The sequence below is a fragment of the Wasmannia auropunctata genome, unplaced genomic scaffold (assembly GCF_000956235.1).
Source record: "Wasmannia auropunctata unplaced genomic scaffold, wasmannia.A_1.0 LD336101.1, whole genome shotgun sequence".
NCBI classification, from domain to species: Eukaryota; Metazoa; Arthropoda; class Insecta; order Hymenoptera; family Formicidae; genus Wasmannia; species Wasmannia auropunctata.
Window position 1 is genome coordinate 3,171,113 of NW_012026789.1, and position 10,657 is coordinate 3,181,769.

Here is a 10,657-nt window from a genome sequence, read left to right on the forward strand (position 1 = left end):
TCTTTCATGCCGCTGCATTGACGTGATCGATCGAATTAATAGAACTGATCTGATTAAAATATATTTGTGGAACTTTAGAGATAATTAAGAGAAACAAAAAGTTATAACTGTAGGTTTATCTCTCTCCGCATTGCGTTTTAAGTACAAGCATCTCTCTTTCTTTTTCGATATTAATTAGCTAAAATTCAATATTCTGCCAAATTCTTTTTTCAAAAAGTTGTTTTACACCGCATTACATATGATATTGCTAATTATCATAATATTATAATTGTAACATGATTTTAAATATTTCATTATATTAATTTTAATATTTGATGCATACGATATTTTTATTCAAATAAATTTGAAGTTTGGAGCGTTCTTGAATCGAAAATTATAAAATGTGATGTGTGTTAAAAAGTACAAATGCGGGAACAATTTTCGAGATTACTGGGGGAAAAATAATAGTTCGTTCAGATTCGAAGTGCGAAAATGTTCCGTATTGCCGAAAGTATATGTAGCAGCGCATATATATATATATATATATATGCAGATAAGAGGGTAAAAATTGTTATTAATTCTTCCCGCGCTTTGTGACAAAAAGTACAAGTACGGGAATAATTTCTCTGAGAATACCTAAAAGAAAATAGTTTGTTCACAATCAGATTCGAGGAGCGGAAGTGCTCCGTTCAGTTGAAAGGAGCATCAATCCAATGTGTTGTTGACTTTAAATCCAATAGGAAGATTTAATTTCTAGGGACAAAATTGTTCCCTACATTCCCTAGGATGCATGCCCTTCTATTGGACACTAAGCATCTGACTCAACCTAAATTCTCGACTGACAAATATGCAGTTCACGATTCTCCGCGAGAGGTCTCTGTACTTCTTATGAGTTCCCATGATGAGATAAATGCGACCATCTTATATCTCGATTACTCGGTAGGTCCGCGTAGATTCTGAAATTTCTCGTATATGCATCATCTATATCTATGACAATTTAAAAACATGGCTACCATGTGAAAATGAATCGGTTTGCATACTGTAAACAAGTTTCTATCTCTAATTTGTCATGAGAGCCTTGTTTTGCGTTGTCGATTGCACGAATCGCCGATTAACGGAAACGTGCCCCGTATCCTGAGGGTAAATCGTGGATCCACCGAAAGTGCCAAACAACTTTCGGGAGTGAAAGCCCCCGCGCGAACTGACAGTAGCGCAGGTTCTGTTTTCCACGAGCGACTGACGACTATCCGTTGCCTTCGTTTCATTATCTGGAAACGCTCTCGTCTTGCTCTGTGAAACCAAAGTGCACTGCAGATTTGTACGGAAACTCTTCCAAAAAGTAATAACATTATTAGGGTCTGAATCGAGGCCGCTCGAAACCATTAACTATATATATATATATATATATACATATATATATATATATACATGTATATGTATCTATTGCAGATGCAGTTTAGGAAACTTCTCGTCTGAGAAGTGGACCGTGTGAATCTTGCGCACAGTCTTTATCACTTACAAAAATACTGCCCCTGTCAAACGTCCTCATGGATACTGCAGGTTTTGATACCATTATGCGCCATCCGAAAACCGTCATCCATTTGGATGTCGATTGCTTTTATGCTCAGGTGGAAATGATCAATCACCCCGAATTGGAGGGAAAGCCATTAGGTGTGCAGCAAAAGAGTATAGTGGTCACAAGCAACTACCTGGCGAGAGAATACGGAATAAAGAAATGTATGTCGGTGCAAGAGGCATTGCGCCTGTGTCCGGAGCTGGCCTTGGTAAACGGAGAGGATTTAACGAACTATCGTCATTATTCGACCAAAATATCTGAAATCCTGCACCAGTTTACGCCATTAGTGGAAAGACTGGGCTTCGATGACAATTTCCTCGATGTGACGTCGATAGTGGAAAAACAACTCAAGTCGCACAGTGATACGGAACTTGACATGAGCAGCTCGAGTACAGAGTTTGAGGATTTAAAAGAGGTTAGCAAGATATTTGGCCCCTCGGAGGAGGAATGTCCATGCGGTTGTCATACGCGCTTGATGATTGGCTCGAAAATAGCAGCCGAAATAAGGAATCGCATTTACGAGGAACTGCATCTTACTTGCAGCGCTGGAATAGCACACAATAAGCTTCTGGCGAAATTAGCAGGATCGTTAAACAAGCCGAATCAACAAACATTGATTTTTCCATGCAGCGGTCCAATGTTACTCTCCACGATAGGTTCCGTGTCCAAGATACCTGGCGTTGGACAGAAGACTATGGAATTATTGTTATCGAACAACATAAGGACAGTTGACGATCTGCATAGAATACCTTTAGAAAATTTGGAACTAAAAATTGGCGTTGATCTAGCGAGACGACTGAAGGACAACGCCGAGGGAATCGATGAGACAGCGGTAAAACCATCCGGAAAGAAACAATCCATAGGTCTGGAAGATGGATTTAAAAGTGTGTCGCTGGTAGCCGAAGTAGAGTCGCGATTGGGCGCACTGTTGAGAAGATTAACGGAGTTGGCAATGGAGGATGGCAGGATTCCCATTGCCATGAGAATAACAGTGAGGAAACATGATTTGAACAAACCCACTTCGGGTAAGAGAGAGACTAGGCAGTGTGCGTTGCCGAAACATCTCTTACCGTCCACAAAAAATGGCGTATACGATCATCATAAAATGCTGACACTCGCCATGAAGCTATTCCATCGAATAGTCGATGTCTCCAAGCCATTCCACTTGACACTTCTGGGAGTTGCATTCACGAAGTTCGAGGAGAGATCGTATGGCAGGAGTAGCATCGCACCTTTCTTGTGTAAACAAGTCGCCGTCCATTCCGTTTTAGACATTAGCTCAGAAGAAGGTATTTCTGAAGCGAATCAGGGATCGCCGATGAGTATTAATCAGGACAGCAACGACTCGGATCAATCGGCGATGAGCGTGATGAGCACTGCCGCGTCGAGTCTTTCGTGCTCGCCAATCTCGAAATTGTGTGTGGCAAGTCAGAACGCGGAGGACGACTTGCAAAACGAGGTAGAACCACTACCGAAGAAAACCAAGCTGGAGGTATGGCTGAGAGGTCCTCGAGAATCGCCGAGTAACGAAATGGCTGGTCTAAGACTAAGTCCTTCATCACCAATGCAATTATCACCTACAGTGGACACTACGGTTTTCAAGACTCTACCCATTGAGAGGAGAGAGGTCACTCGTTCTTGGCCCACAACCAGCAAACCAAAACCAAACAATATACTTAAATATTTTATAGCCAATAAGTGACGGAGCTCTGTGACCTAGTATTGAATAGAAGTCGCGTATGCACTTAAATCGACAACGTTAAATGGCAGCACCACATAATATTATGCAGGATATGATTTTTAATTTTTATTATTTTGGATGTGTGTGCCAAATTCTAGAATACATAACATGTTATATGGCAAATTATCGACACAGGTTCTCATTTCTAAATTATAACTAAATTGAAAAAACTATTAGCAATATCCATATACATTTAGAGAGAATGCATAATGTTTTATTTTGTTTTATTAAGAGTAGAAAAAAAATACAGTATTAATAAATGTTAATTTAAGTCTGGTACAAAATAGACACACACTTGCAACACTTTTTTTTATTGTTATGATTTAGAAAAAAAACCTGAATTATCAATGCTTACGTTGTATTTTTTTTTTATTTATTGTGTTCTAAATTAATGCCTTAAAGTTTCGATGTAATTAAGAATGATCCTGCATAAATTTCTCTTCTGTGCCTTTATATCACATGTGTTTTAATTTTTTAGTCAAAGTGCATTTGTGGATTTTGCGCGACAGAATGTATATACATATGTGTGTATGTGTGTTGGCGTGTGCATGTGCGTATGCGTGCGTGCGTGCGTGCGTGCGTGCGTGCGTGCGTGCGTGCGTGCGTGCATGCGTGCGTGCGTGCGTGCGTGCGTGCGTGCGTGCGTGCGTGCGTGCGTGTGTGTGTGTGTGTGTATCTGTGTTCAATTGCATTTAATATATTGTCCCAGTTTTATATAACGTAATATGACAAGAGATCAGTTTTATATTGATCCGTTGTAGTCCATATTATTTTTATATTATTTTCGACAGCAACAATGAAAAATATTAAATAGTAATGGTATTTTCAGTTATAATTATTTTTCAATATTATTTTATCAGCAATATGCTTTAAACAAAGTTATGTATTCAATTAATTATAATAATTTAGTTTTGTTACAATTAAGAATTGAAAAAATTTTCATTTATTAATTAGAAACCATTGTTTTGAAGATTTTAGTTTTACAATTACAATATTTGTCATCGGTGCTGTTGCCTTTACTATAATGCAGTATGAACTGTATTCATTTACTGTAACTATTCATTCAAATGTATATGATTTTTATAAGGAACACAAAAAATATATTAAGATCAGTCTGTTATTAATTGAACGAAAAGAATATATTTACCTAGTTTATATGACAAGTTCAGTTACGAAAAAAACGTATTAAACAAGTATACGCCTATCGCGCTATACGTAAGTAAGATAAGGTGCTGACATTCGATGTTGTAATCCTTGATGGATAAGTAATTAATTTAATGTCCTGAGAAGAAAATTCTATTTTTAGTACTGTTAAATCAAGGATCGAAAACGGTATAATTTCAATGAATTTAATTTTCCTTGCTACAAAAATATGCGAAAGAAGATCTTACATTATAGTTATTGCATTTTCATTGTTATAAATAAAAGATAGAGATCTTCGTGTATCCGTAGCATCGAAATATGAATTCACACTCGATGAAATATTGTTTTCGATCTCTGCTTGTGTAATGTATGTACACGTTGAATATCGAGCGATAAATCACGTGAAAGAAATACTCGGTTATTCCAGCCAGAATTAGCTGACGTGGAGTTTTTCTCATTGAGAAATACATAAATATATACATATATGTATATATGTGTATATATATATATATATATATATATATATATGTATATAATTTGAAGGAAACAGATATACTAGACAATCATAAAGTTTTAATGCCACTTTTCAATATGACACGATGATTATGATGTATACACATACACACATACACATACATATATACATGCGCATATATGCGCACACGGCATTAAATGTAACAGATATACATGTGTGTATATATATATATATATAAATATATATAATGTATATATAAATGAAAGATTTTTATATACATAAATCTTTCATTTTATGTATTTATTAGACATACATTTTATGTATATATATTATATATATTGTATATATTGTATATATTTTATATATATACATAAATTTATATGTATGTATATATATCACGAAAACATACCATCTATTACTGATGCGTGATACGGGACATCCGCACGGGAGAGTTACGATTTTACTTTTTACAGATACTTAAAGGACATTTGGTCGCCTATGGGCGACGGAGTCTACAAGTAATAAATTAAAATAGTGTAGCTTTTGTATTTGCAAAACACAATATATTCACTAAGGTTGCTTACGTTGTTTGAGAGAAAAGAGAAAAAAAAGGAAGAGCGAAGAAACGATATACATGTAGCAGCGCGCGATAAATTAAGGCTCTGCCGAGCTTTTATATTTTTATTTATTTTTATCGTTACAACATAAGTGAAACGGTGTCGTCTTTATTTTTAATTTCTGGTTGTGAGTACCTATATTTGAATATTTTATACGGACTTCGTTTAGGCGGGAATACGCGGCGTTGCGAAACACCACGCACGGGTCAACGTCGAGGTTGAGATCAAGCGCAGAACTTCACGCTTGGAATAACAATACATGGGATATCGGCGCGAGAGTGTTTCAGCTTAAGCGCGACACGGCTTTGACTTTTTGATAACGCAACGCCGCACAGCTCGCGCGTTACTTCCGATTTACTTCAATAAAAGAAAAAACTTGAAATGTACCATTGCGTCTGTTATTAATTCTATAATCACGCCCCTGATTTATTTTCTTGTGTATGTATAATTATGTTAATTAAGTATTTATAAACATTTAGATATTTCACACACCACACACACACACACACACACACACGGAAGAAAAAAGCAGTCACACGTCTAAACAATATAGTAATAAATCAGAGTGTTTACTATCTGGAGAATTTGGAATTTTCAGAAGATTTCTTTTTATATGTATATAAAAAGGTTCCCCTAAAATTGAATAGCTGATGATGTGATTATGCGAAATATAGAATTATCGTAGAATACAATTAACACACGTTCCGTTTACCATAAATTCACGGTACTGAGAATAATATCATTGCTCAAGTTTTCTTGGTACAAATGGAATGTAAAAATGTTCTTCAAAAATGTTGCTAATGCATTTCACACGTCTATTATATATATATATATATCCGAATTCATGCTTATTTTAATTACAACACAAACAAATGAATTTACTTGAAGTATATAAACTCTCTCGAATGACATCTTTTATTCGTGCGAATAAAAGTAGTTTTCTCGATATTACTTTCAATTAATTTTCCATTATTTCATTTGATTCCTTTTCATATTTTTTCGGCTTAGTAATACGTTAACATTTTTAAGGAAATGCATTTCCTTAAAAGAATATTAACATATCGAAAAAACATGCGTTATCAAGTTACCAGACTCGATAAATGTATCAGAGGAGATACGAGCGCAAGTGCGAGGTTGAAATTAACTTTCAACAATTAATTTTTATCTGACATGCCGTATATCGGTTCCCCTGAAATTGAATAGCTGATGATGTGATTATGCGAAATATAGAATTATCGCAGAATACAATTAACACACGTTCCGTATGCCATAAATTCACGATACTGAGAATAATATTATTGCTCAAGTTTTCTTGGTACAAATGGTATGCAAAAATGTTCTTCAAAAATGTTGCTAATGCATTTCATACGTCTATTTTTTTTTATTTTACAATAAGCGAAAGTATAAATACGCATAAACGCGCGTATTATGTACATGTTTTTCTAAAACATTCGTTATTTACATTTTTACATTACGCAATTACATTTGTGTTACATATTCTATATTTTACAGTGTTTTTAAATGCGATTGGCATTTTTATACCATTAATTATGTAATTATATTTTGCCTACTGCGCCCTGTAAATTTAAACACATCTAGAATGAAAGTGATGAAAATAACATGTAAAAAAATATTTCTTAAACAAAATAATTTTATAGTTTTAATTAATTAACTTAAAATAACTAAAAATAATTTTGAATTTCGTAAAATCATAATATAAATCATAATAGCAGTCTCTATATATAAAATATTTACACTTATTTTATTTTGAAACGTATAAAAGCAAAATTAATTTATAAATAAATTTTTCAAATAAATTTCAATAATTCGATGTATTTAGACTTTATTAAATTATCATTAGTTATTGCTTATTGACCTATCTCCATTGCGCCTATAGTAGTCCAAATCATGCTTGAATTGTAATTTAGATATTTCAGCAGTACGCTCTTTTCTACAGCAATGATAGCAACTATATCCGCCCATAAATTTTCGTAGCGACATATCACCCTACCTATCATCGTGCGTGAGATACATCCGGACCATGCATTTTCTTTTGATGGCCGGTGATGTCTGACCTAAATTTAAATGTCCGACGTTTCCTTAATTGTCATCGTTTACTGTATAAATATATAAGAGCCGGTAGTGGACAAACGCAAAAATTGGCATTAAACTACCAAACATTGTGGAATACAGTCCATAAAGTTCTGTTGATTGATATTACCGTCTACTGAAAAATGTTGTCGATATTCTGCATTTTAAGTATTGTTGCAATACATGGACTCTCAGGTAAAAGTGTCAAAATTTCTTTTTTTTTGCAATTCCACTCCTTTGCAATTTTTTTCAACACAAATTCGAATAAATATGAATTAATAAAATATATGAGGATCTTCTTTTTGATTCGAAAATAAATTTGATAAATAGTTATAAAATATATCGAATCAACTGTCATAAAATCCATTTTTTGCTGAAAATGTTTCACGTATAGATTAAACTATATATAAATCTTAAATGTATTAAATAAAATTAAAAGTTCATTTTCTATTCTGTTATTTTATATTATTTACTAGCGATCTATTATTAATTTAAGCTTGTTAATGTACTGCATATTTTTAATTTACTAATTTAAGCAATAATAATAAAAAGATCGAAATCATTCAGTAAAATCGATGCCTAGAGTTATTGCTGGAAATATTTCAACGTATTGTATGTAAATAATACGATATTGCGGAATCTTTTCATGTGAAAGATTTTTTTATAATTTTTTTATAATTGCACAGCCGGGTCAATCGAACATATTCCGAAAATCGTGGGCGGCAATCTTGCCGATGAAGGTCAATATCCTTATCAGGCATCTCTTCGTCATAAGGGCCGTCATTTCTGTGGAGGTTCTATTATAGATAAAAGACATATCCTTACAGCTGCTCATTGCGTGTCCGGGTACGTGCTTACATCGGCTGTTGTAAAATTATTTCACACATAATAATATTTTTATTTTAATAACAATTAAATAATATATTCCACAATTTTTTAACAAATCTACTATTAATTACATTTATTTTATATTAAAAACCATTTGTAATTAATCTTGACTAATTGTTGTATTTTCTTGAAAGAATAACAAATAAAAATAAATTTTAAAAATTTTATTATAAATTAAACATTTATGGCAAGAGCTATGCTTGAGATAGTATAAAATGTATAATTATTGTATTGATTGGTTGTTGTTATTATTATTATTATTTTATTATTATTATGTAATTATTATATATACATATATATTAGTTATTTTAATTATTTCATAATCTAATAAATAGTCTTGACGCCACGGACATCAATGTTGTATTGGGCACGAATACTTTGGACGAAGGTGGCGATGAGTACTCCTCAATCAAGATATGGGCACATCCCTATTATAATGCCTTCTTCATCAGAAATGACATCGGAATGATTAAGCTAAACAAGGATATCGTTTTCGGAGACAAAGTGAAACCGATTGATCTGCCCACCAAATACTTCGACAAATCCAATTATCCGGCGACGTTGTCAGGCTGGGGCACAACCAATGTAAATATAAAAAACTTGCTCAACGTTGTGTTGACAGATATAAACATTTCAGCGTGTTGCATATCTATAAATTAATGTGTATTATTATTATTTATATATAAATAATATATAAATAATATTAAAACCCATTAAAAATATTATTAGGCAACCAACATCTAGCCTTGACCGAATTTGTCTCTTTTTCTCTTATTATTTGTTGAATAAGACCGTTTTTCACCAATTTGAGATATTCTGTATTCCTCATTAATTAAATAACAAAGTGAATTTAAACGAGTAATGAGTATTTTGGTATTTCGAATGATTATTTAAATGATCATTTAAATTGGTGGATTAATTTAAATGATCATTTTCGGATTACTTAAAATAATCATTTCGCGTGGGTTATTACAGTATCCGGGGGAAACGCCGAACAAATTGCAACACATTCAGCTCACAGTCATCGATCAAAAGCAATGCTTAAGCACCAGCTATCGCGTCACCAACAACAACATCTGCACATTCAACAAACAGGGCGAGGGTGCCTGTCACGTAAGTAAAATTCTAGTCTGATTGAGTATCTGGGAGGAGAGCCCGTTCGCGTTACGAAGAGACGTTTGATATCGGCAATACCGTACATTTTACAAACATTGATAGCATTAAATGCTATCATTTAATATATATTTAATATTTAAGCGCTTAATTTTGGAAAACTTATCTTTAAATTATTTTAATTCCATATTTCTAAAATCGTAACAATCGCATTACAAAAATATGCAAAACTAAAGAAAAAAAAAACAACATTTTATGAAAATAGCATATTATTATATTAAAAAAAAAGAAGATATTTTTTGGATATGCGTACATCGAATATAAATTTAATTACACAAAACATACTAATTTAATTATACACAATATTATAGTCTAATAATATAAACATAAGTTTGCAATTTTAATTGCAATTATAATTTGCTTGAAAAGGAGTCAAAACAACATTTAGAAGAAAAAATTTCTTACTACATTATGTGTGCGTAGGGTGACTCTGGCGGTCCTCTGGTAGCCGACGGTAAGCAAATCGGCGTGGTGTCCTGGGGAATACCTTGCGCTAAAGGACGTCCGGATATGTACACGCGAGTTTTCCCCTATCTGAACTGGATCAATAAGCATACCCAAGAGGATAATTCCGTATAAATCGATCACGAGTCGAAAATTCCTTGTAACAATTACAATTTTGTGAAACAACGATAAATACATCTTATGTTACAAAAATGACTCCTCAATCCCGCATTAAGGAGTTAATTGTCAAATAATAGCGTAATTTCATTTTAATCGTGAGTTCAGAAAATTTACTTCCGATACAGCGTTTATGATTTCTCTAAAGTAATTCGTGTAATACCGTTTGCATGTAATAAATAATTAAATAAATTTATAAGCATATTTCTTCATGTTATTTAAGTCCTATTTAATTCCGTTTCTAACAGAAACGGAATACCAAAATAAATGATACATAATGCGAATAATCCGAGAATAATGAATAATATAAACGAATAATAAATTGAATTTTTATTATAAATAAGATTTAATTT

General features: G+C 33.1%; 2 protein-coding genes across 2 annotated transcripts; both read left to right on the plus strand.

The window, feature by feature from the left end:
* Positions 1–974: 974 nt before the first annotated feature.
* LOC105459338 (DNA polymerase iota) lies at positions 975–3,419 on the plus strand. The gene is made up of 2 exons (XM_011705283.1): positions 975–1,318; positions 1,429–3,419. The coding sequence occupies exon 2, from the start codon at positions 1,527–1,529 to the stop codon at positions 3,255–3,257; it is 1,731 nt and encodes a 576-aa protein (XP_011703585.1). The 5' UTR covers positions 975–1,318; positions 1,429–1,526; the 3' UTR covers positions 3,258–3,419.
* A 4,197-nt stretch (positions 3,420–7,616) lies between these two features.
* On the plus strand, positions 7,617–10,508 carry LOC105459347 (chymotrypsin-1-like). The gene is made up of 5 exons (XM_011705296.1): positions 7,617–7,817; positions 8,309–8,468; positions 8,846–9,095; positions 9,486–9,623; positions 10,107–10,508. Exons 1-5 carry the CDS (start codon positions 7,766–7,768, stop codon positions 10,260–10,262), a joined length of 756 nt encoding a protein of 251 aa, XP_011703598.1. The 5' UTR covers positions 7,617–7,765; the 3' UTR covers positions 10,263–10,508.
* Positions 10,509–10,657: the final 149 nt, after the last annotated feature.

Coding starts and splice junctions, on each gene's coding strand:
- LOC105459338 (XM_011705283.1), top strand. CDS start 1,527: ATGGATACTGCAGGTTTTGATACCATTATGCGCCATCCGAAAACCGTC.
- LOC105459347 (XM_011705296.1), top strand. CDS start 7,766: ATGTTGTCGATATTCTGCATTTTAAGTATTGTTGCAATACATGGACTC. Junction 7,818..8,308: donor TGCAATACATGGACTCTCAG/GTAAAAGTGTCA, acceptor ATAATTGCACAG/CCGGGTCAATCGAACATATT. Junction 8,469..8,845: donor GCTGCTCATTGCGTGTCCGG/GTACGTGCTTAC, acceptor TCTAATAAATAG/TCTTGACGCCACGGACATCA.